At 45.2% G+C, this 26124-nt stretch overlaps 2 protein-coding genes across 6 annotated transcripts in view; both read right to left on the bottom strand.

The window, feature by feature from the left end:
* Positions 1 to 1247: 1247 nt before the first annotated feature.
* Positions 1248 to 10604, bottom strand: LOC127914270 (kelch-like protein 32). Its single transcript, XM_052489305.1, has 5 exons — positions 10522 to 10604; positions 7721 to 7780; positions 3030 to 3216; positions 2607 to 2701; positions 1248 to 2421 (listed from the first exon to the last, which is right to left on the bottom strand). Exons 2-5 carry the CDS (start codon positions 7739 to 7741, stop codon positions 2260 to 2262), a joined length of 465 nt encoding a protein of 154 aa, XP_052345265.1. The 5' UTR covers positions 7742 to 7780; positions 10522 to 10604; the 3' UTR covers positions 1248 to 2259.
* Positions 10542 to 26124, bottom strand: part of LOC118364019 (kelch-like protein 32) — a 35104-nt gene continuing 19521 nt past the window's right edge. Inside the window, exons 2-7 of one of the 5 annotated variants that reach the window (XM_052489293.1) lie at positions 24019 to 24116; positions 22711 to 22812; positions 17580 to 18481; positions 16581 to 16636; positions 13220 to 13417; positions 10542 to 11228 (exon numbers count right to left, since the gene is read on the bottom strand). In XM_052489293.1, coding sequence (XP_052345253.1) covers positions 10542 to 11228; positions 13220 to 13417; positions 16581 to 16636; positions 17580 to 17655 — 1017 coding nt within the window. In that variant the 5' untranslated portion in view covers positions 17656 to 18481; positions 22711 to 22812; positions 24019 to 24116. Of the gene's footprint in view, positions 11229 to 13219; positions 13418 to 16580; positions 16637 to 17579; positions 18482 to 22710; positions 22813 to 24018; positions 24117 to 26124 lie in introns of those variants that run through there. The other 4 variants (XM_052489294.1, XM_052489296.1, XM_052489297.1 and 1 more) reach the window with 4 other exon arrangements.

Here is a 26124-nt window from a genome sequence, read left to right as displayed (position 1 = left end):
TTTTAGAACGTCTTTGTTTCGTGTAGGCTTACCCTGGCAAATCTCTCTCAGACAAGGTCCCTTTTATCAATAATTACAGTTGCACATGTTAAGTAAACTGAGGCGAATACATTGATAAAACTCACCTTGCCCGAGAGAGAATTACACGGCTATCAAAACCTCACAATGAATTACATTTGTTTTTGGTAAACTTCACGATGTGAAAAAAAAACATTTCCGTGTTTTTATGGGTATGATGTGTCCACTGTGACGGACCATTGCAGATCTGGACAAACGGTCCTCCTACCACTATTGTCACTATGATTGCTGGCTAGAGGGCAGGATAGACAGACTGGTAGATATATCCCCCTCCCATTCCACAGGGATGCTGGCCCAGGTTGACTCCAATGCTTCCCACAGTTGTCAAGTTGGCTACATGGCCTTTGGGTGGGGGACCATTGTTCAGACTCAGCAGCGTTACAGTTTGTGACAAATCCGCTGCGCCTGGCACTTACCCTGTTCAAAGGAACTTAAATCTTTTGTCTTGCCCATTCACCCTATGAATGGCACACATACACAATCCTTCCTTAACCTGTCACCTCCCCTTCATCTACACTGATGGAAGAGGATTTAAGTGACATCAATAAGGGATCGTAGCTTTCACCTGGATTCACGTGGTCAGTCTGTCACGGAAAGAGCAGGTATCCTTAATGTTTTGTATACTCGTGGTATAGTTAAGCAATAAGGCCCAAGTGGGTGTGGTATATGGCCAATATACCACAGCTAAGGGCTGTTCTTACGCACGCCGTAACGCAGAGTGCCTGGATACAGCCCTTAGCCGTGGTATATTGGCCATATACCACAAACCCAGAGGTGCCGTATTGCTATTATAAACTGCTTTCCAAGTAATTAGAGCAATGCAACTACATGTTTTGTCATACCCGTGGTATAGGGTCTGATATACCACAGCTGTCAGTCAAACAGCACTCAGGGCTCGAACCACCCAGTTTCTAATAATAGTTAGTGTGTGGAAAAGCGCAATGTAATAGGGAAGTACCAAAACGCCTCGATATAGTGCGCGCAAGCAGATGAGAAAATGTGCTAAGGCTAGAATAAATGATAGTAAATCCTGCAAAAGGGAGAATGTAAACCAGGGGGAAAAAAGCGCCCTGTGCCCAATAGAAAAAAACAACACAACCCACCCAAAAGCAACAAAAAAAATGCTCCCGTATTTCAGACTAACACAGTACAGCGGATGAACAACTTGCTCGGTTCAACTTATCACGGGCTTTATTGATACAGTACTGGACCTCTTTATTCTGAAAACAAGACATGTTTTTAAACTCCTCTCCCTCTCTCCCTCTCACTGCTGGAGGTGAAACGGCGTTATTTCTTTGTCGAAGTAAAACAAGACATTTTGAAAATGGCATAAGACAGTGGCGACACATAGCGTATAGGCTCTCCGACACACAGTGTGCTGAGCACACACACTGTATGCTACGTGGTCAGACATTCACACAACTGTTAAAACAGTCTTCCATCCTGAGCTTGAACAGAAAAACACACGCTCAAGAAAGAGGAAGACGGGTCCACAGTTTACACAGGACAGGTTTCAATTGAAATGACCGTGGGTGGGTCCATTGGCTTTGTATTGAGTAGATGGGGTATGGCAAGTAGTAAGTACAGCTAGTTAAGAGTGCCAATAGCCCTATAGTGCATTAGTAAAAGAGGGAGCCATTTCACTCCGTAGAGAACCTTGCTCCCATTGAGTGCTCCAGCATTGCGATCTACTGTTCTGCACCAGTTTGACTAGAGCCAGTCATCTGAGCAGGGTTGGGGTCAATTCAGAATATATTACTCCAATCAATATCTATTATTCTCAATGCTTTTCAATTAGCAAAATTGTCATCAGAATTCTGGTTACTTCCTGAATTGAAATGGAATTGACCCAAACCCTGCAGCTGATGGAAGATCAGTCCATCATAACAGGGTAGCAGGATAGGAATAGGGAACTTTGAGGACCTTCCTCTTGTGTGTGTGTGTGTGTGTGTGTGTGTGTGTGTGTGTGTGTGTGTGTGTGTGTGTGTGTGTGTGTGTGTGTGTGTGTGTGTGTGTGTGTGTGTGTGTGTGTGTGTGTGTGTGTATGCCTTTTAGAGGAAGAGTGGGGCTGTTGTAAAGGAGCAGACCTTTGGTTCTATTATTTTGTGTTACATAATTGTATGTATGTATGCCCATATGAGTTGTTTGCATGATGTATTTACTGTAGTCTCTATTAGTGTGTTAGACAGCCCCTATCCTGTGATGGGGCACTTGTAGAGTCTGTAGGTTGGGGCAGGTGAAGCATGGAGCAGGTAGGAAACACGTTGCTATTCCATTGGAGGTGAACGGTACAGTTGGTCCATAGAACTCTTCCTCCTTCCCCTCCATGCTCACATCTAACACCTGCACAACAGGAAGTGAAATAAACATGTCATGCACATGGGAACAATAGAATATTGTAATAAGATAACATTTGCTATGAATACCCTCTTTCACCATAATGCATTATAACCTTATAAACTACGCACAGCATAGTTTAATAAAACATAAACATTTTTAGGTTACTTAAACCTGTCAAGGTCACTCACCTGAATACACGCTAGAGGCTCATTGGTCCAAATAGAATATCCACCAACAACATAGATTCGGTCATCATGGACTGCCACGCCAGATTCGTTCTGACCTGCAGAGGATAGAGAGGAGAGAGCGAAAACAATGATTCGCTGTGCCAAAGAGAGGCCAGATGACTCAATGTCATCTGAGACACAGGGTGCGTTGGGAAAGTTCCCGAAAATAAGTCCCGCCGTCTCCTCTCATGACTTCACCTTGAACACACTTGACGACTTCACAGGGAATCAAGGTCGGGAAGGGTGGAGAGTCACGGGAACAGTGATCTTATCTAGTATGTGCATGGGTGCATGTGTGCGTGTGTGCAGGTGCGTGTGTCTGCCTGCCTGTGTGCGCACGTGCATGCGTATGCATGAGCGTGTGTGTATGCGCAGCCCACCCACCCGTGAGTAGGCTGAAGGTGCAGCGGGTCCACTGGTCCATGTCTATGTCATAGGAGTCGATGTGGCGGACCGGGATGCGGTCGCTGTTGTAGTCCAGGTCATTTCCTCCCAGCACATACAGCTTCGCCACGGCCATGACATGGTACACTCGCCTCTGTAGCATGGGACTGCGGGCCAGCCACTGGTTCTGTCAGAGAGGGAATGGGGGGGAAAAAGAGAGGGGGGAGAGACAGAGAGGGGCGAGAGGAGGGGGGGGAGGGAGAGAAAGAGAAGGTGAGGAGGAAAAAGGATGGTGAGAAGATGAGATGTTGAATAGATGGATTAATATTTCAGCGTATCCCTGCTTGGGTAATTGATGTATGTTCAGTGCTGGATAAATAATGTGGCACCAGGGCTATGATTTCTCCTAATGATTTCACCCCCCCTTCCTAATAATATACTTCACGCTCTCCATTTTACAAAGATGTATCCGACTGTGCACATTTGACTAAGTGTGTCTTTGGTTGTTTTGTAAGTGTGTGTGTGTGTGTGTGTGTGTGTGTGTGTGTGTGTGTGTGTGTGTGTGTGTGTGTGTGTGTGTGTCTGGTAGGAGCTGGCGGGTGGCCATCTGTTGAGGGTAGTGTTGGGGGGTTGGTGTTCCTGGCAGGTGAATGTAGCTCCATGGTGAATACAAATTAGACTTTCTCTGTCTCCTGCTCTCTCAATTCAATTCTATTCTATTCATAGGGCTTTATTGGCATGGGAAACGTATGTTAACATTGCCAAAGCAAGTGAAGTAGATAATATACAGAAGTGAAATAAACAATAAAAATGAGCAGCAAACATTACTCACAGAAGTTCCAAAAGAAAAAAGACATTTCAAATGTCATATGTATATATAGTGTTGCAATGATGTGCAAATGGTTAAAGCACAAAAGGGAAAATAAATAAACATAAATATGGGTTGTATTTACAATGGTTTTTGTTCTTCACTGGTTGGTCTTTACTTGTGGCAACAGGTCACAAATCTTGCTAATGTGATTGCACACTGTGGGAGTTTATCGAAATTGGGTTTGTTTTCAAATTCTTTGTGCATCTGTGTAATCTCAAGGAAATATGTGTCTCTAATATGGTCATACATTTGGCAGGAGGTTAGGAAGTGCAGCTCAGTTTCCACCTCATTTTGTGGGAAGTGTGCACATAGCCTGTCTTCTCTTGAGAGCCAGGTCTGCCTACGACGGCCTTTCTCAATAGCAAGGCTATGCTCACTGAGTCTGTACATAGTCAAAGCTTTCCTTAAGTTTGGGTCAGTCACAGTGGTCAGGTATTCTGCCACTGTGTACTCTCTGTTTAGGGTCAGTCACAGTGGTCAGGTATTCTGCCACTGTGTACTCTCTGTTTAGGGCCAAACAGCATTCTAGTTTATCTGTATTTTCTCTTAATTCTTGTCAATGATTCAAGTAATTATCTTTTTATATTCTGATGATTTGGTTGGGTCCAATTGTGTTGCTGTCCTGGGGCTCTGTGGGGTCTGTTTGTGTTTGTAAACAGGGCCCCAGGATCAGCTTGCTTAGTGGACTCTTCTCCAGGTTCATATTTCTGTAGGTTATGGCTTTGTTATGGAAGGTTTGGGAATCACTTCCTTTTAGGTGGTTGTAGAATTTAGCAGTTTTTTTCTGGATTTTGATAATAAGCGGGTATCTGCCTAATTTGTTGAATTCTTGGTTGGTGAACAAACCCCAGACCTCACAAACATAAAGGGCAATGGGTTCTATAACTGATTCAAGTATTTTTTTGTCAGATCCTAATTGGTATGTCGAACTTTATGTTCCTTTTGATGGCCTAGAAGGCCCTTCTTGCCTTGTCTCTCAGATTGTTCACAGCTTTGTGGAAGTTAGTTACCTGTGGCGGTGATGTTTAGGCCGAGGTATGTATAGTTGTTTTGTGTGCTCTAGGGCAACGGTGTCTAGATGGAATTTGTGTTTGTGGTCCTGGCGACTGGACCTTTTTTGTAACACCATTATTTTGGTCTTACTGAAATATACTGTCAGGGCCCAGGTCTAACAGAATCTGTGCAGAAGATCTAGGTGCTGCTGTAGGCCCTCTTTGGTTGGTGACAGAAGCACCAGATCATCAGCAAACAGTAGACATAGCGCCCTTGCCAATTCGTTGATATATATGTTGAAGACGGTGGGGCTTAAGCTGCATCCCTGTCTCACCCCCCGGCCCTGTGGGGAGAAATGTGTATTTTTTGTCCATTTTAACCGCACACTTGCTTGTATACATGGATTTTATAATGTTGTATGTTTTTCCCCCAACACCACTTTCCATCAATTTGTATAGCAGACCCTCATGCCAAATTTAAATCAACAAAGCATGAGAAGACTTTGCCTTTGTTTTGGTTTGCTTGTTTGTCAATTAGTGTGTGCAGGGTGAATACATGGTCTGTCATATAATATATAATATAATAATATATATAATATAATAATATATGCCATTTAGCTGACGCTTTTATCCAAAGCGACTTACAGTCATGTGTGCATACATTCTACGTATGGGTGATCCCGGGAATCGAAACCACTACCCTGGCGTTACAAGCGCCATGCTCTACCAACTGAGCCACAGAAGGACCACAATGACAGTCATATGATCATTTGGTACAAAGCCAATTTGACATTAGCTCAGTACATTGTTTATACTGAGAAAATGCACGAGTCTGCTGTTAATAATAATGCAGAGGATTTTCCCAAGGTTGCTGTTGATGCATATCCTACAGTAATTATTGAGGTCACTTTTGTGGATTGGGGTGAACAGTCCTTGGTTCCAAATATTGGGGAAGATGCCAGAGCTGAGGATGATGATAAAGAGTTTCAGTACAGCCAGTTGGAATTTGTTGTCTGTATATTTTATCACTTTATTGAGGATACCATCAACACCACAGGCCATTTTGGGTTGGAGGGTTTTTATTTTGTCTTGTAGTTCATTCAAGATAAGTGGATAATCCAGTGTCTTCAGTAGTTGATTCCAAGATTTGTATTTGATCATGTATATGTTTTTGTTGTTGTTTGTTCTTTGTTATAGAGACAAACATATTTTTGGCTCTATACATCTACATTTTGGACAGATAGCAACACAAATAATTATCTGTTTAGTGTTTTCTAATTTCTAAGAAGTGGTTAGAGTCTATGGATTCTTCAATTACATTGAGCTGATTTCTGATGTGCCGTTCCTTTTTCCATAGTGTATTTCTGCATTGTTTTAGTGATTCACCAAAGTGAAGGAGTAGACTCTGGGTTTTCTGGGTCTCTGTGTTTTTGGTTGAACAGGTTTCTCAACTTCTTAGGTTTCTGCATTCTTCATCAAACCATTTGTCATTGTTATTCATTTTCTTTGGTTTTCTGTAAGACATTTTTAGATTTGATAGGGATGCTGAGAGGTCAAATATACTATTTAGATTATCTACTGCCAGGAAGTTGTCTAAAATGTATTGCATTTGTTGTTGCCTAATTGTATTTTGGTATGTTTCCACACTACATTCCTTCCATCTATAGCATTTCTTAATGTTACTCAGTTCCTTTGGCTTTGATGCCTCATGATTGAGTATTTCTCTGTTCAAGTAGACTGATTTTGCTGTGATCTGATAGGGGTGTCAGTGGGCTGACTGAACGCTCTGAAAGACTGGGTTGAGGTGAGTGATAAAGTAGTCTACAGTACTACTGCCAAGAGATAGAGTGCGCACCAGAGACAGAGACTCCTATGGTAAGTACACCTATAGCCCATCTCTTGGCAGTAGTACTGTAGACTACTTTATGACTGACCTCAACCCAGAGTCTCTCAGAGCATTCAGTCAACTCTCTGTCTCTCTCGCTCTCTCTCTCTGGCGCTCGCTCTCTCTCTCTCTCTCTGGCGCTCGCTCCCTCTCTCTCTCTGGCGCTCCCTCTCTCTCTCTGGCGCTCGCTCCCTCTCTCTCTCTGGCGCTCGCTCTCTCTCTGGCGCTCGCTCTCCCTCTCTCTCTGGCGCTCGCTCTCCCTCTCTCTCTGGCGCTCGCTCTCCCTCTCTCTCTGGCGCTCGCTCTCCCTCTCTCTCTGGCGCTCGCTCTCCCTCTCTCTCTGGCGCTCGCTCTCCCTCTCTCTCTGGCGCTCGCTCTCCCTCTCTCTGGCGCTCGCTCTCCCTCTCTCTGGCGCTCGCTCTCCCTCTCTCTGGCGCTCGCTCTCCCTCTCTCTGGCGCTCGCTCTCCCTCTCTCTGGCGCTCGCTCTCCCTCTCTCTGGCGCTCGCTCTCCCTCTCTCTGGCGCTCGCTCTCCCTCTCTCTGGCGCTCGCTCTCCCTCTCTCTTTGGTACTCGCACTCTCTCTCTCTCTGGCGCTCTCTCTCTCTGGCGCGTGTGCTCTCTCTTTCTCTGGTGCTCTCTCTCTCTCTGTGTCGCTCTCAGTCTCTCTCATGTGCGCTCTCTCTGTCTCTCTCTCTCACTCACTCGTACGCGCTCTCTCTCTCTCACTCGTACGCGCTCTCTCTTTCACTTTGTCTCTCACGCGATCTCTCTCTGTCTCTCTCTGTCTCTCACGCGATCTCTCTCTCTCTCTCTCTCTCTCTCTCTCTCTCTCTCCTATTGCAGTAAACACGCGTATTACTCGGCTAGCACATAAACTGTTCTGGTTTTCATTGTTTTGATGTCTTTTCTGTTATTTCTCTGTACTATCTGTTCTTCAGTTACCTGTTCTAGGTCGTACACCATGAAGTCTATTCTGGTACTGAGCTGTGTTTGTGACTCCACCTGTAACAGACAAGAGTATTACACACAGGTGGCGTGCATGTGTGTGTGTTATGCTCTATTCTCCATCTAGGCGTCTGTGTTCAGTGTGTTATGCTCTATTCTCCATCTGTGTGTGTGTGTGTGTGCTCAGTGTGTTATGCTCTATTCTCCATCTAGGTGTGTTCAGTATGTTATGTTGATGTTATCAACTAACATCAAGGCGGTGGCCCGTTCCTGTAGGTTCATGCTCTACAACATCCGCAGAGTACGACCCTGCCTCACACAGGAAGCGGCGCAGGTCCTAATCCAGGCACTTGTCATCTCCCGTCTGGATTACTGCAACTCGCTGTTGGCTGGGCTCCCTGCCTGTGCCATTAAACCCCTACAACTCATCCAGAACGCCGCAGCCCGTCTGGTGTTCAACCTTCCCAAGTTCTCTCACGTCACCCCGCTCCTCCGCTCTCTCCACTGGCTTTCAGTTGAAGCTCGCATCCGCTACAAGACCATGGTGCTTGCCTACGGAGCTGTGAGGGGAACGGCACCTCAGTACCTCCAGGCTCTGATCAGGCCCTACACCCAAACAAGGGCACTGCGTTCATCCACCTCTGGCCTGCTCGCCTCCCTACCACTGAGGAAGTACAGTTCCCGCTCAGCCCAGTCAAAACTGTTCGCTGCTCTGGCTCCCCAATGGTGGAACACACTCCCTCACGACGCCAGGACAGCGGAGTCAATCACCACCTTCCGGAGACACCTGAAACCCCACCTCTTTAAGGAATACCTAGGATAGGATAAAGTAATCCTTTTCACCCCCCCCCCCTTAAAAGATTTAGATGCACTATTGTAAAGTGGCTGTTCCACTGGATGTCATAAGGTGAATGCACCAATTTGTAAGTCGCTCTGGATAAGAGCGTCTGCTAAATGACTTGTAAATGTTATGCTCTATTCTCCATCTAGGTGTGTGTGTGTGCTCAGTGTGTTATGCTCTATTCTCCATCTAGGTGTGTGTGTGTGTTCAGTGTGTTATTCTCTATTCTCCATCTGTGTGTGTGTGTTCAGTGTGTTATGTTCTATTCTCCATCTAGGTGTGTGTGTGTGTGTTATTCTCTATTCTCCATCTGGGTGTGTGTGTGTGTTATTCTCTATTCTCCATCTGGGTGTGTGTGTTCAGTGTATTATGTTCTATTCTCCATCTAGGTGTGTGTGTGTGTTCAGTGTGTTATGTTCTATTCTCCATCTAGGTGTGTGTGTGTGTGTGTTATTCTCTATTCTCCATCTGTGTGTGTGTGTTCAGTGTGTTATGTTCTATTCTCCATCTAGGTGTGTGTGTGTGTGTTATTCTCTATTCTCCATCTGTGTGTGTGTGTTCAGTGTGTTATGTTCTATTCTCCATCTAGGTGTGTGTGTGTGTGTGTTATTCTCTATTCTCCATCTGGGTGTGTGTGTGTGTTATGCTCTATTCTCCATCTGGGTGTGTGTGTGTGTTCAATGTGTTATGGTCTATTCTCTATCTGTGTGTGTGTGTGTTCAATGTGTTATTCTCTATCTGTGTGTGTGTGTGTGTTCAATGTGTTATGGTCTATTCTCCATCTGTGTGTGTGTGTGTTCAACGTGTTATTCTCTATTCTCCATCTGTGTGTGTGTGTGTTCAATGTGTTATGGTCTATTCTCTATCTGTGTGTGTGTGTGTTCAATGTGTTATTCTCTATTCTCTATCTGTGTGTGTGTGTGTTCAATGTGTTATGGTCTATTCTCCATCTGTGTGTGTGTGTGTGTTCAATGTGTTATGGTCTATTCTCCATCTGTGTGTGTGTGTGTTCAACGTGTTATGGTCTATTCTCCATCTGTGTGTGTGTGTGTGTGTGTGTGTGTGTGTGTGTGTGTGTGTGTGTGTGTGTGTGTGTGTGTGTGTGTGTGTGTGTGTGTGTGTGTGTGTGTGTGTGTGTGTGTGTGTGTGTGTGTGTGTGTGTGTGTGTGTGTGTGTGTTCAGTGAGTTATGCTCCATTCTCCATCTGGGTGTGTGTGTGTGTGTGTGTGTGTGTGTGTGTGTGTGTGTGTGTGTGTGTGTGTGTGTGTGTGTGTGTGTGTGTGTGTGTGTGTGTGTTCAGTGAGTTATGCTCCATTCTCCATCTGGGTGTGTGTGTGTGTGTGTGTGTGTGTGTGTGTGTGTGTGTGTGTGTGTGTGTGTGTGTGTGTGTGTGTGTGTGTGTTCAGTGTGTTATGCTCTATTCTCCATCTGTGTGTGTGTGTTTTTTTATATTTTACCTTTATTTAACTAGGAAAGTCAGTTAAGAACAAATTCTTATTTTCAATGACGGCCAAGGAACAGTGGGTTAACTGCCTGTTCAGGGGCAGAACGACAGACTTGCCAGCTCAGGAGTTTTGAACTTGCAACCTTCCGGTTGCTAGTCCACACACTCTAACCACTGCCGCCCCAGGGTAGCCTAGTGTGTGTGTGTGTGTTCAGTGTGTTATGCTCTATTCTCCATCTGGGTCTGGGTGTGTGTGTGTGTGTGCGCAGTGTGTTATGCTCAATTCTCCATCTAGGTGTGTGTGTTCAGTGTGTTATACTCTATTCCTCATCTCTGTGTGTGTGTGGTCAGTGTGTAATGCTCTATTCTCCATCTGTATGTGTGTGTATGTGTATGTGTGTGTGTGTGTGTATGTGTGTGTGTGTGTGTGTGTGTGTGTGTGTGTGTGTGTGTGTGTGTGTGTGTGTGTGTGTGTGTGTGTGTGTGTGTGTGTGTGTGTGTGTGTGTGTGTACCTGAGACCCAGAGCAGGTCGTCAGGACAGCGAGCGGTCAAAGGACTGGACGAAGGTCCACTTGTTCCTCTTCGGACAGTAGCGTTCCACGGTGGGCAGCACCTGTCTCAATTCGTTCCTCCCCCCCACCGCGTACAGGTACTGGCCCAGAGCCCCCAGGACAAAGTGTTCCCTGCACGCCTTCATGGAGGCTATCTCCGTCCAGCGGTTCCCCCGGGGGTCATACCGACAAGCTGTCCTCACCGCACACGTCCTCCCCGTGGAATGCTCCACCTCGCCACCCGCGACAAACAGGAAGTGGGCCATGACGGCCACGCAGTGGTGGCTGCGCCCAGCGGGCATTGGCGCCAGCTCGCTCCAGTTGGAGCACCCGGCCACGCGCACGTTCTCCTGGGCGGCTGGGTTGAAGTAGCGCAGCTCCCGCACGCGGCTCACCTCGCGCTTGTGCCCACCGGCAATGTAGAGGGTGAGAGACTGGAAGCGGGGCTTGGTGTGGGCGGTCTGGCGGAGGGGTTGGGCGAAGGTGGCTCGGTGGTACTCTAGAGCCTCGTCCACTAGGGCGGCGGCGGGGGCACTGGACTGGACCAGCGGGTGGCACTGTGCCACGTGGTGCAGGGCGGCCACGTTCATGAGGCCGTAACGAACGTGCTGTATCAGGTCCTCTGTGTACTGGTAGCGACAGTCATGCTCTAACCAGCACACCACCAGCTAAAGAGGAGAGGGGGAAGAGGAAGACAAGAGGGAAGCGATTCATACTTATTAGCATTCCAAATGCCTACAGAGCAGTGTTGCAAGATCAAGACGAGTGTGTTACCGTATACACAAACACACTTATACAAACGAATACACACTTATACAAAACACACACACACACACACACTAGTGGGTTGTGTGCAAGCATCATAAATATCCACTGGTACATTCTTATGTTGAGGACCGGGAGAGGAGAGAAGTAGAGAGGGGATTTAATTGAACAGTGAGAGCAATCGGAGGCTGTTTAGCTGCGGCGGTGGCCCGTGAATGTGGGCGAGATGGCTGAAGATCACTGATACCATTATCAGGGAAACAAAGTGGCTTTTAACACAATCAGTACAGAGACAGGGAACTTATTACAGCACAGCAAGATTACTGAGCTGGATCGGTTCACTGTCAGCACCTCCTCCTGACTCGCAGGCACACTGGATACACACTGAAATCCTACTCAAACATTACACTGGCTCATATATGCGTTCAAACCACATTCTGTACAAACAGCATACCAAAACACACATTTACATAGACACAGACATAGTCACACATCCATTGTATATATTGTCCTGCTACTGTCAATGCCACTCCTTTTGCTCGGTCTTCCTTAAATACATCCTAAAATTACGCCAACACAACAGTATTTACACCCCCCATCCCCTTCCACTCTCTGCTTTGTCCTCTTCTCGGTTTCGCCATCTACACTCCTCTCTCTCTCCCTCCCTCCTCTGAAGTGGCGGAGGGGTGTGTGCGCGCCGGGAAGGCTGACTGAAGGTCACGCTGGATCAGAGAACTTCCTCGGGGCAGAGAATAAATCAGAGAGAGAGAGAGAGAGAGAGAGAATGTGTGAGAGAGAGAGAGAGAGAGAGAGAGAGAGAGAGAGAGAGAAGCCAGAGAGAGAGAGAATGTGTGTGAGAGAGAGAGAGAGAGAGAGAGAGAGAGAGAGAGAGAGAGAGAGAGCGAGAGAGAGAGAGAGAGAGAGAGAGAAGCCAGAGAGAGAGAGAGAGATACAGAGAGAGAGAGAGATACAGAGAGAGATACAGAGAGAGAGAGATACAGAGAGAGACAGAGAGAGAGAGAGCAGCCAGAGAAAGGCAAATGCGCGAAAAAGGGGGAACAAAGACCCAAGAAAATGTGATTTCCAGAGCGTGAGACTCGGCGAGAAGTCGGTATGACTATGATTGACGGGCAAACTATATCAGCTGTGTATTGGCGCCCCGCACGTTTTTTCGGGCGGATGCCCAAATTAACCTTCTCGGCAGAGTGAAGGAGGCCCAAAGCAGCCTAATCAGGGTCTGATTATGGTAGAATCGCCTGGCTAAAGGGTCAGGGTAATTGTGCCATCAGAGGCCTGATTGTTTTCAATCAGACGGGCGGCCGGAGTGACAGCTGGGGGATTGGGGCGCTGATGAAGCCGCAGTGGGCCTAATCAGAGAGGGGGGAGAAGGGAGAGGGGGGCCTGATTGGTGCAAATGAACAGTCAAAATGCATAGCCCCCCCCCCCGCCACACTTCACTCATCCCTCATACATATATATATATACACACACGCACACACACCTTCATTTCCTATTCACTCCTATACATAAATATAAAGAGTGCATTTTGGTGCAGGCAAGGAAAATTGACCAGTTGATGTTTAATGACACAGTGTGTTGTAGTATATCAAAGTCTGTGTGGGTCTGGCTGTATGGAAGATCTGCATTTTATCGTGTGTGTGTGTGTGTGTGTGTGTGTGTGTGTGTGTGTGTGTGTGTGTGTGTGTGTGTGTGTGTGTGTGTGTGTGTGTGTGTGTGTGTGTGTGTGTGTGTGTGTGTGTGTGTGTGTGTGTGTGTGTGTGTGTGCATATGCCTGTATATGTGCATGCATTTGCGAACATGTGTGCGTTCCTTCCATTGTATGTATGTGTGTGTGTGTGTGTGTGTCTGTGTGTGAGGAGCCAGTGCGGTGTACCTGCCAGATCTCCTCCTCGTTGAGCAACAACACATCCCTGAGGAGGCGGTAGGGGAGCAGCAGCACCTCCTCCAGGCAGCTCTGCTGCAGCTCACACAGGTGTTCTACCAGGAAGCTGACCACAGCCTCCTCCAGAGGAGGGAGGTGGAACAGATCAGAAACACGGTACAGGTCCAGGTAGTTAACACTGTTCAGCTCCTGTTGTGGACACATGGGCATAGGGCAAAGACTCACGAGGTAAATACATTTACATTGGAGTTATTTAGTACAACGCCACACGTGTACCATCCCAATGGAGTTGAGCAGCAGCGGCTGCGGGCGGGCAGGACTTCCCGACTACATCGAGTCACTGTCAGTCGACACTAAAAATATACAGTTGAAGTCGGAAGTTTACATTTAGGTCGGAGTCATTAAGACTCATTTTTCAACCACTCCACACATTTCTCGTTAACAACCTATAGTTTTGGCAAGTCGGTTAGGACATCTACTTTGTGCATGACACGTAGTTTTTCCAACAATTGTTTACAGACATATTATTTCACTTAATCACAATTCCAGTGGGACAGAGGTTTATATACATTAATTTGACTGTAACTTTAAACAGCCTGGAAAATTCCAGAAAATGATGTCATGGCTTTAGAAGCTTCTGATAGGCTAATTGACATAATTTGAGTCAATTGGCGGTACACCTGTGGATGTATTTCAAGGCCTACCTTCAAACTCAGTGCATCTTTGCTTGACATCATGGAAAAATCAAAAGGAATCAGCCAAGACCTAAAAAAAATGTGTAGATCTCCACAAGTCTGGTTCATCCTTGGGAGACATTTCCAAATGCCTGAAGGTACCACGTTCATCTGTACAAACAATAGTACGTAAGTATAAACACCATGGGACCACGCAGCCGTTATACTGCTCAGGAAGGAGACCTGTTCTGTCTCCTCGAGATGAATGTACTTTGATGCGACTGGTGCAATTCAATCCCAGAACAGCAGCAAAGGACCTTGTGAAGATGCTGGAGGAAACAGGTACAAAAGTATCTATATCCACAGTCAAATACAGTCAAAGTCCTATATCGACATAACCTGAATGGCCGCTCAGCAAGGAAGAAGCCACTGCTCCAAAACCGCCATAAAAAGCCAGACTAAGGTTTGCAACTGCACATGGGGACAAAGATCATACTTTTTGGAGAAATGTCCTCTGGTCTGATGAAACAAAAATAGAACTGTTAGGCCATAATGACCATTGTTGGGTTTGGAGGAAAAAGGGGGGCGCTTGCAAGCCGAAGAACACCATCCCAAACGTGAAGCATGGGGGTGGCAGCATCATGTTGTGGGGGTGCTTTAATGCAGGAGGGACTGGTGCACTTCACAAAATAGACGGCATCATGAGGGAGAAAAATTATTTGGATATATTGTAGCAACATCATAAGTCATCCGTCAGGAAGTTAAAGCTTGGTCGCAAATGGGTCTTCCAAATGGACAATGACCCCAAGCGTACTTCCAAAGTTGTGGCAAAATAGCTTAATTAAGGACAACAAAGTCAAGGTATTGGAGTGGCCATCAAAAAGCCCTGACCTCATAGAAAATTTGTGGGCAGAACTGAAAAAGCGTGTGCGAGCAAGGAGGTCTACAAACCTGACTCAGTTACACCAGCTCTGTCAGGAGGAATAGACCAAAGTTCACGCAACTTATTTTGGGAAGCTTGTGGATGGCTACCCAAAACATTTGACCCAAGTTAAACAATTTAAAGGCAATGCTACCAAATACTAATTGAGTGTATGTAAACTTCTGACCCACTGGGAATGTGATGATAGAAACAAAAGCTGAAATAAATCAGTCTCGACTATTATTCTGACATTGCACATTCTTAAAATAAAGTGGTGATCCTAACTGACCTAAGACAGGGCATTTTTACTTGGATTAAATGTCAGGAATTGTGAAAAACTGAGTTTAAATGTAAACTTCCGACTTCAACTGTACATGTCGTGGAGATGAGAAACCCAGTTAGTCATTTAGCAGATGCTCTTTTCCAGAGCGACTTGCAATTAGTGCATTCATCTTAGAATAGCTAGGCCAGACAACAACATATCACAGCCGTGGGACTGTGATCTTTCCAAATAAAGTAGCAGGAAAAGACAAATGTAGGTTTTTATTTAATTCCCAAAAAAAAATGGGGGGGGCATGGGATTTATTTAAGATACTCTTGGAGGAGGAAGGGTTTCAAAACATTTCAGAAGATGGGCAGGGACTCCGCTGTCCTGACGTTAGGTGGAAGTTTGGACCACCGTTGGGGTGCCAGGACAGAGCAGAGCTTTGAGCAGGAGCTGACCTCTTGCAGGGGTGGGAGGGCCAAGACACCAGAAGTGACAGAACAGAGTGCTCGGTTGGGGTGTAGTAGGGTTTGAGTTAATACATCCAGTAACACACACACACAGACATACAGTTAAATATCCCTCACATGCGCACGCACACACACAGACATACAGTTAAATATCCCTCACATGCACACACACACACACACACACACACACACACACACACACACACACACACACACACACACACAGGGTTCCACATTTTCTTTGGGGTGTTTTTGAACTGCAGTTTATATATCACTGAATCTATTGAGATGAGACAACATTGTTATTCAAGTAGATCACAGAGTATGAGAGAGAGAGAGAGAGAGCAGGAGAAGAGGCAAGAGAATAGAAAATGGAGATTGCGAGTGGAATAAGACTGCCATCTGCTGGCAGTAAGCAGAGCCATGTACAATATAGTGCATGGCTCTGTGAGTATTCAGCTCAAACAAAAACTAACAGAGGAATAACCTGTTCAACGTCGCCTTTCATACAGACAAAACACTTATACAGAAAGCTAGTGAATCTATATTTTATGTTAACCCGGGCCTTTTCCCTGCATCTTCAGCTTCTAACTGCTGTCTAATTGTATAATACGGTGTTTACAGTGAGCATGTCTACAGGGACAACAGTGCAGTGAAATCAATGGTGTGCAACAGTGTCCATTTCCCTCTCCACCAGCAGATGGTGTATGAGAGCACTGTTTACCATAACGTGATGCAACGGTTTGCCCATTGCCATGCTAATGTATCTTTCTGGTGGTGACAGGGGGGTTTAATGTGTGGTTTTGTGTGGTTAGGAAGTACCTTGAACATATGGAGAGTAGACCCTCCATATACACAAGAAATTGCAGTGTTTATGTGTGTGTGAGTCATACACGTGTTTATTTGACTGTACTGCTGTATATGATGATGTGAGTATGTAATATATGTGAGTGTATATATATATATATATATATATATATATATATATATATATATATATATATATGTCTTGACTCCTCACCTGGATGAGGTAGTGTGAGCAGAGACTGAGCAGCTCCAGCAGCTGAAGGTGACTTCCTGCCGACAGAACATCAATATATAATAATAATATAATAATATATGCCATTTAGCAGACGCTTTTATCCAAAGCGACTTACAGTCATGTGTGCATACATTCTACGTATGGGTGAACATCCTGAATTACCCCTGGCTCCAGTATTATCTGAGGAGAGGACCTGAGTGAGACCACTTCCTGTCCACCTCACACACTGCTCACCTCCCCAGGTAGACAGGTTCCGTCCCAAATGACATCATATTCCCTATATAGTGCCCGTAGGGTTCTGGTCAAAAGTAGTGCACTATGTATGGAATAGGGTGCCATTCTGGAAACACTCAAATGACAGAAGCACTCAGGACCAGTGGTCACTTTCTATAATGCTGCTGATTCATGTGTGTGGGTGTGTGACTGTGGTCTCAGGCCAGGCGTGTTTTTTTTGTGTGCAATAGCATTTAAACTAATGTGATTTCACTCATGTGTCACTTTACAAGGCATTATTTACGCTATCTGTTCTTCAACAGACTACATGTGTTGGTCCCACTTTATATTATATATTTATATTCAGTGTCTATAAAACATGAATTTTAAAAAAGGGTCATTGCGTTGCAGTTAGCGTGTTATTAATATACGTCGTTATTCACACACAGTTATTCTTCTCTCAACTGTGATACCTATCACATTTGCATGTGATTTCCATGTCGTTCTGCCCCTGAACAGAATTTGTTCTGTAACTGACTTGCCTCGTTAAATAAAGGTAAAATAAAAAATAAAAATGTAAATACATGATTTTAGCAACATCAAATAAAAAGTCAGACTAACATGTCGAATGTGCATGCGTGCGTCCTCTCGGTGTAGGCTATATAGCAACAGCATGTCTGCTAACCTTTATGGCCCCTGACATGTGGCTGGTGGATTTCAGCAACTAGCTGTGCGGTTGTTTACTGAAATAAGCATACTGCTCACTTCTCATCATCTCAGCAGAAAGAAACGGAACGGCAGCCGGCTGCTGACCTACATCGACACAACTCCCCCTGCTCATTTCCACTGTGGAAATGCAATTAGGAATAATTACGAGCTAGCCAGCCTCTCACTGCTGGGCCACAGGTCTCCTGACTCCTCGCCGCAGAGAGAGAGAGAGAGAAAGATGGGGGGTAAGAGAGATAGGCAAGAGAAAGAAAGCGAGAGAGAGCGGGAGGAGAGAGAAAGGGGGGGAGGGAGGGAGGAGAGGGGGGGGGGAATCACTGGCATACTGTAGGGTCAGGTTAGGTTAGATATTACATCCATGCATAGGTTGTAGCAGGTGTACTCACCCACTACTTTAGAAGGTCCAGTCACACAAATGTACTAGGTGGCAAAAGTCCGGATGGATATTATCATTTATCAGCATAGTAACAAACCGCCACATCGCGACTCATATGACTGCTAACTGCTCACACCCCTCTTCTTGGCGGAGAGAAAGATTCTTCATTTTAAAGCACACAGTATATCATGTTTTATGTGCGTTCATATGATACCGGAGTGACTCAACAAAATGAATGGGGGCCCCCTAGGGGTCAAGTATCCGGGCCGCGATCCGCCAGTTGAGTATGGCTGGGCTATAGCTTTAAATCAGCTAATGAAAAGCTGAAAATTGTCACTCTTAGTTTGTGTTAGCCTGGATATTTGTGAGCTATGTTTGTGTGTACAATTCAGTATCTGTGTGTGACTTGAGGACATGTGGTGGCTAGCTGTAGGTGAAGGTGCTACTGTAGACTCACCTGTCCTGTGTAGGCAAAGTCTAGTGCATGTTTCAGTCCCACACTTGTCACTCCCTGAAGAGTCACCTCATCTGCCTCACTCTCCACCATGCACAGACTGAACATGGCCTGAGAACACACACACACAGACAGAGAGAGAGAGAGCGAGAGAGAGAGAGAGACAAGAGACAGAGAGAGGAGACCTCAGACATAGGCACAGCAAACATGATCTATAAATAGGCTACAGCATAGTTGAATTACAACTATTACAACTACCCCCAAGGGGTTGAAAGCACAAGAACTACTGTTGTGCCTAGACATTTCCATTTCACAATAACAGCACTTAACAGTTGACCGAGAAGGATCAAGCAGGGCAGACATTTGACGAACTGACTTTTTGGAAAGGTATCCTATGACGGTGCCAAGTTGAAAGTCACTGAGCTCTTCAGTAAGACCATTCTACTGCATATGTCTGTCTATGGAGATTGCATGGCTGTGTGATTTTAGACCTGTCAGCAATGGGGGGGGGGGGGTGAAATAGCCGAATCCACTCATTTGAAGGGTTGTCCACATACGTTGTATATATACAGTGGGGCAATAAAGTATTTAGTCAGCCACCAATTGTGCAAGTTCTCCCACTTAAAAAGATGAGAGAGGCCTGTAATTTTCATCCTAGGTACACTTCAACTATGACAGACAAAATTAGAAAAAGAAATATGGAAAATCACATTGTAGGATTTTTTATGAATTTATTTGCAAATTAGGATGGAAAATAAGTATTTGGTCACCTACAAACAAGCAAGATTTCTGGCTCTCACAGACCTGTAACTTCTTCTTTAAGAGGCTCCTCTGTCCTCCACTCGTTACCTGTATTAATGGCACCTGTTTGAACTTGTTATCAGTATAAAAGACACCTGTCCACAACCACAAACAGTCACACTCCAAACTCCACTATGGCCAAGACCAAAGAGCTGTCAAAGGACACCAGAAACAAAATTGTAGACCTGCACCAGGCTGGGAAGACTGAATCTGCAATAGGTAAGCAGCTTGGTTTGAAGAAATCAACTGTGGGAGCAATTATTAGGAAATGGAAAACATACAAGACCACTGATAATCTCCCTCGATCTGGGGATCCACGCAAGATCTCACCCCGTGAGGTCAAAATGATCACAAGAACGGTGAGCAAAAATCCCAGAACCGCACGGGGGGACCTAGTGAATGACCTGCAGAGAGCTGGGACCAAAGTAACAAAGCCTACCATCAGTAACACACTACGCCGCCAGGGACTCAAATCCTGCAGTGCCAGACGTGTCCCCCTGCTTAAGCCAGTACATGTCCAGGCCCGTCTGAAGTTTGCTAGAGAGCATTTGGAGGATCCAGAAGAAGATTGGGAGAATGTCATATGGTCAGATGAAACCAAAATATAACTTTTTGGTAAAAACTCAACTCGTCGTGTTTGGAGGACAAAGAATGCTGAGTTGCATCCAAAGAACACCATACCTACTGTGAAGCATGGGGGTGGAAACATCATGCTTTGGGGCTGTTTTTCTGCAAAGGGACCAGGACGACTGATCCGTGTTAAGGAAAGAATGAATGGGGCCATGTATCGTGAGATTTTGAGTGAAAACCTCCTTCCATCAGCAAGGGTATTAAAGATGAAACGTGGCTGGGTCTTTCAGCATGACAATGATCCCAAACACACCGCCCGGGCAACGAAAGAGTGGCTTCATAAGAAGCATTTCAAGGTCCTGGAGTGGCCTAGCCAGTCTCCAGATCTCAACCCCATAGAAAATCTTTGGAGGGATTTGAATGTCCGTGTTGCCCAGTAACAGCCCCAAAACATCACTGCTCTAGAGGAGATCTGCATGGAGGAATGGGCCAAAACACCAGCAACAGTGTGTGAAAACCTTGTGAAGACTTACAGAAAACGTTTGACCTCTGTCATTGCCAACAAAGGGTATTTAACAAAGTATTGAGATCAACTTTTGTTATTGACCAAATACTTATTTTCCACCATAATTTGCTAATAAATTCATTAAAAATCCTACAATGTGATTTTCTGGATGTTTTTTTTTTTCATTTTGTCTGTCATAGTTGAAGTGCACCTATGATGAAAATTACAGGCCTCATCTTTTTAAGTGGGAGAACTTGCACAATTGGTGGCTGACTAAATACTTTTTTGCCCCACTGTATATTGTATGTGCAGATATACTGTGTCAATATACTGTGTCAATATACTGTGCATGCAGACTGTACTGTATATGTTCCATGTCCTCCAAAGGCAGATGTTGACGTTACACTTACATTACATACTGGCACAGAAGATGGAACACTAAGGCGGCCGGCCGTCTTTCGCGCTCTGACCCAACTTTGCTTCTTTTGGCGTTTATCTTTACTTTTTTTGGATGAAATGTATCCACTATCAGTTCTCATGATCGACAAGAAATGTTGAACATCAGATCGGCAGTTACTAAACCTCAATTCGAACTCATCTGCCCTGGATTAACCAAGGCGAAACGCAGGCAAAGATTGCAGGAGAGGGGATGTCCTGCCAAGATTAAGGTGAAGGGATAACCGGCTACCTCTTCCCTCCATTTTATTGGCCAGACACTTGATAATAAGATGGATGACCTCCAATCGTGAATTTGATATCAGCAGGACTCTCATAACTGCAATATTCTCTGCTTTTCTGAAACATGGCTTTTGGAAAAGATACCCCCAATGGCTATCCAACACGATGGATTCTCCATTCACCAAGCGAACAGGACATTGGATTCAGAGAAATCCTAGAGGGGTAGGGGTATGACTCTTCATCAACAGCAAATGGTGTGCTGACTCTAGCCCAGTGGAAGCCTTGACCCATTGTTCACCCGTCTTGGAATACCTGATGGTCAAATGTCGACCCTTCTATCTCATGAGAGAGTTTTCAGCTGTTATCATGACTGCTGTATATATTCCACCTCAGGGCAAGAAAAACAACAAGCTGGCACTTAAAATTATACATTAACATTTTATTGTAACCTTTATTTAACTAGGCAAGTCAAGAAAGTCAGTTAGAACAAATTCTTATTTACAATGACGGCCTACCGGGGAACAGTGGGTTTACTGCCTTGTTCAGGGGCAGAACGACAGATTTTTACCTTGTCAGCTCGGGGATTCGATCCAGCAACCTTTCGGTTACTGGCCCAATGCTCTAGGCTACCTGCCGCCCCATAAACAAGCAGGAAACCATGAACCTGGAGGCAGCTTTTTTTGGTTGCCGGTGATTTTAATTCTGCGTCAATAAGACATCTAATACCCAACTTCCATCAACACGTCTCCTTCACCACTAGGGGTGATAAAGTCCTAGATCACTGTTACTCTACTCACAGGCAAGCATACAAGGCCCTCCCTCATCCCCCGTCCGGCAATCAGATCATGACTCCTGCAATCAGATCAGATCATACTTCTGTCTACAAGCAGAAGCTCAAACAGGAAGTACCTGTGACGTGCTCCGTAGATAAATGGGCCTCTGAATCAGAGGCTATGCTACTGGACTGCACCGGGACTCGGCTGATAGCGTCGACAAGCTAACCACCTCTGCGACCGGCTTCATTAGGAAATGCATCACCGATGTTGTCCCCACAGTGAAGGTGAGCTGCTTCTCCAATCAAAAGCCCTGGATTGCTACCACACACAGGTCTATCGCAGCCACCCAGAGACTACGGCTGATGACAAGAACTCCTGTTATGACCTCCACAGATGTAAATGTAAATGAGAACTTGTTCTCAACTGGCCTACCTGGTTAAATAAAAGGTGAAATAAAAATAAATAAATAAAATAATTTATTCTGATGTCTAGTCATCTTACACCCTATACATATCTACTCCTAACCACTTCAGTATCCCTGCACAATGTATGATATTGGCACTGACCCTGGAACTGACCCTGTATATAGCTTACTTACTTTCTCCTGTTCTTATAATTTCTATTTCTCATGTGTTTTTGTTCTACTTTACTTTATTAGTAATAGTGATATTGATGATTGCATTGTTGGGAAAGAGCTGCAAAAAGGCATTTCACTGTACTTGTGCACGTGACAATACAACTTCAAACTACACTCTTAGAAAAAAGAGTTCCAAAAGGGTTATTTGGCTGTACCCATAGGAGAACCCTTTTTGGTTCTAGGTAGAATACTTTTTGATTCCAAGAATAACTTTTTTGGGTTCCATGTAGAACCCTCTATGGAAAGGGTTCTACATGAAACCCAAACGGATTCTACATAGCAGCTAAAGGGTTCTTCAAGGGTTCTCCTATGAGGAGAGCTGAATAACTATTTTTTTCTAAGAGTGTAGTGTCCTCCCCAGGTCCAAACTCACCCGGAAGTAATCACTGCAGGCCGCCAGCACTGCTTTATGGGCATGGAACTTCTGGTCGCCGGCGACCAGGATGACATCACAGAGAAGGCCATCCTTCCTCTGCTGGTTGAGGGCGGAGAGGACGGAGTCCTGGTGAGACTTTGACTTGCATAGTCTCGGATCTGTTACCAGCTCCTGCCCACTGGGAGGGGGGTGAAGGCTGGGGGGAAATCTCAGTCTCTCTTGTCTCTCTGCTCATCTCATTTGAGTCATTTATCAGAAGCTCTTATCCAGAGTGACTTACAGGAGCAATTAGGGTTAAGTGTCTTGCTCAAGGGAACATGGGCAGATTTGTCACCTATTCAAGTCATGGATTCAAACCAGCGACTTTTCGTTACTGGCCCAACACTCTTAACCACTAGGCTACCTGCCGCATCTCCTGCTCTGTCTCTTGTTCTCCTAGCTGTCTATCTGTCCATTTCATATTAGTCTGCTTATTAGTCCAGCTGTTTAGTATTTATTAGTCTAGTATGTTTATTATTAACTAGCTGTCAGTCCTTTTTTCTGCCTGTCTGCAGTTTGGTCTGTCACCTTCAATAGTATGTGAACATGTGTGTGTGTGTGTGTGTATGTGTGTATTCTCAGGTTTTGTGGTAAAGCACTGGGAGCCCCCTGCTGGCAACCTCTAAGGCCCAGCAGCTGTAGTTCAAGATTGTCAACGGGCTGCTCCTCCCTAACTCTCTGTCTGGGCTGGACAAGGCCCTGAGGAACAGCCTGTCCCTCTACCTGCAGTGTGTGTGTGGCCCTGAGAGTAATACCCCAGGAATGAGGGACGGGTCACCACAGGCTGAGAGGCAGAGTCGGTATTATAATATGGTCCTTCTGTAGCTCAGTTGGTAGAGCATGGCGCTTGCAACGCCAGGGTAGTGGGTTCGATTCCCGGGACCACCCATACGTAGAATGTATGCACACATGACTGTAAGTCGCTTTGGATAAAAGCGTCTGCTAAATGGCATATATTATTATTATTATATTATGACAGGCAGAAGTGTGTGCGTGGAGGGGAGAGGTTGACTGCCAACACACCTGCCAACATGCTGCCCCACCAAAGCTCAGATCAGCAATGCCAAACCAAGGTTGGTCAGAGGTTAGTTAGCTCACCACATATACTACAGTTTAACACTGCAGATGGCATTGCAAACTCTAAGAGCAAAATGAGTCACACCCGATTACAAAATGCTGGAAACTTCAGTAGGGATGTGTGTATGATTCACGTGCATGCGTGTGTGTGTGTGTGGTGTGTGTGGATTCACCAGCTTACAGATTTACCTGACACAAGGTTCAGATGGCATGCTCCTGGAGAAGGAGAGAAGAGGTGGAACAGTATTCTATGATTCCGTAGGGCTGCAGTTACTTCCTGCATTAGCCTGGAAAGAGAAACAGATAAGACAAATTTCAATCAATCCATTCGGATCAATTAACTGCTAACACCTAACACAAAGCAGACCGAAAGTCCACTTGAAACTGCGAGGCACTTCAGGTTAAATTAATAGATTTAAAAAAATAATAATAATAATTTTACCTTTATTTAACCAGGCAAGTCAGTTAAGAACATATTCTTATTTTCAATGACGGCCTGGGTTAACTGCCTGTTCAGGGGCAGAACGACAGATTTGTACCTTGTCAGCTCGGGGGTTTGAACTCACAACAAGAGTGAAGCAAAGACACATTGTGAATTAGCAATCAGCCAAGAAAGACCACCACCTGAGCTTCCTACTGACTCTCTGTGGTTAAGAATATTTTAAATATATATACATATATATTTTACCTTTATTTTAAGCTAGTTGAGAACAAGTTCTCATTTACAACTGCAACCTGGCCAAGATAAAGCAAAGCAGTGCGACACAAAGAACAACACAGAGTTACACATGGAATAAAGAAGCGTACAGTCAACAACACAATAGAAAAAGAGAAAGTCTATATACAGTGTGTGCAAATGGCGTGAGGAGGTAAGGCAATAAATAAGCCATAGTAGTAAAGTAAATACAATTTAGCAGATTAACACTGGAGTGATAAAAGAGCAGATGATGATGTGCAAGTAGACATACTGGTGTGCAAAAGAGCAGAAAAGTAAATGAAAACAATATGGGGATGAGGTAGGTAGATTGGGTGGGCTATTTACAGATGGACTATGTACAGCTGCAGCGATCGGTAAGCTGCTCAGATAGGTGATGTTTAAAGTTAGTGAGGGAGATAAGTCTCCAGCTTCAGTGATTTTTGCAATTCATTCCAGTCACTGGCAGCAGAGAACTGTAAGGAAAGGAGGCCAAAGGAGGTGTTGGCTTTGGGGATGACCAGTGAAATATACCTGCTGGAGTGCATGCTACGGGTGGGTGTTGTTATGGTGACCAGTGAGCTGATATAAGGCGGAGCTTTACCTAGCATAGACTTATAGATGACCAGGAGCCGGCGACGAATATGTAGCAAGGGCCAGACGACTAGAGCATACAGGTCACAGCGGTGGGTGGTATAAGGGGCTTTGGTAATAAAATGGATGGCACTGTGATAGACTGCATCCAGTTTGCTGAGTAGAGTATTGGAAGCTATTTTGTAGATGACATCGCTGAAGTCGAGGATCGGTAGGATAGTCAGTTATACTAGGGTAAGTTTGGCGGCGTGAGTGAAGGAGGCTTTGTTGCAAAATAGAACGTTTCTAGTTTTTTTTTGTGGATTGGAGATGTTTATGAGTCTGGAAAGAGAGTTTACAGTCTAGTCAGATACCTAGATATTTGTATTTGTCCACGTATTCGGCAGCGAACGTTTGAAGACCATGCATTTGGTTTTACTAGCGTTTAAGAGCAGTTGGAAGCCACGGAAGGAGTGTTGTATGGCATCGAAGCTCGTTTGGAGGTCAGTTAACACAGTGTCCAAAGAAGGGCCAGGTGTATACAGAATGGTGTCATCTGATTAGAGGTGGATCAGGGAATTACCCGCAGGAAGAGAAACATCATTGATATATACAGAGAAAAGAATCGGCCAGAGAATTGAACACTGTGGTAGAGACTGCCAGAGGTCCAGACAACAAGCCCTCTGATTTGACACACTGGACTCTGTCTGGCAAAGTAGTTGGTGAACTAGGCGAGGCCTTGGCCAGGTCGATGAAGATGACTGCATAGTACTGTCTTTTATCGATCGCGGTTATGATATCGTTTAGTACCTTGAGCGTGGCTGAAATGTACCCGTGACAAGCTCGGAAACCGGATTGCACAGCGGAGAAGGTACGGTGGGATTCGAAATGGTCAGTGATCTGTTTACTTGGCTTTCGAGGACGTTAGAGAGGCAGGGCAGGATGGATATAGGTCTATAACAGTTTGCGTCTAGAGTGTCACCCCTTTGAAGAGGGGGATGACCGCGGCAGCTTTCCAATCTTTGGGG

This window comes from Oncorhynchus keta, chromosome 31 (assembly GCF_023373465.1).
Source record: "Oncorhynchus keta strain PuntledgeMale-10-30-2019 chromosome 31, Oket_V2, whole genome shotgun sequence".
Classification (NCBI taxonomy): Eukaryota; Metazoa; Chordata; class Actinopteri; order Salmoniformes; family Salmonidae; genus Oncorhynchus; species Oncorhynchus keta.
This window is presented reverse-complemented; position numbering and strand designations above follow the sequence as displayed.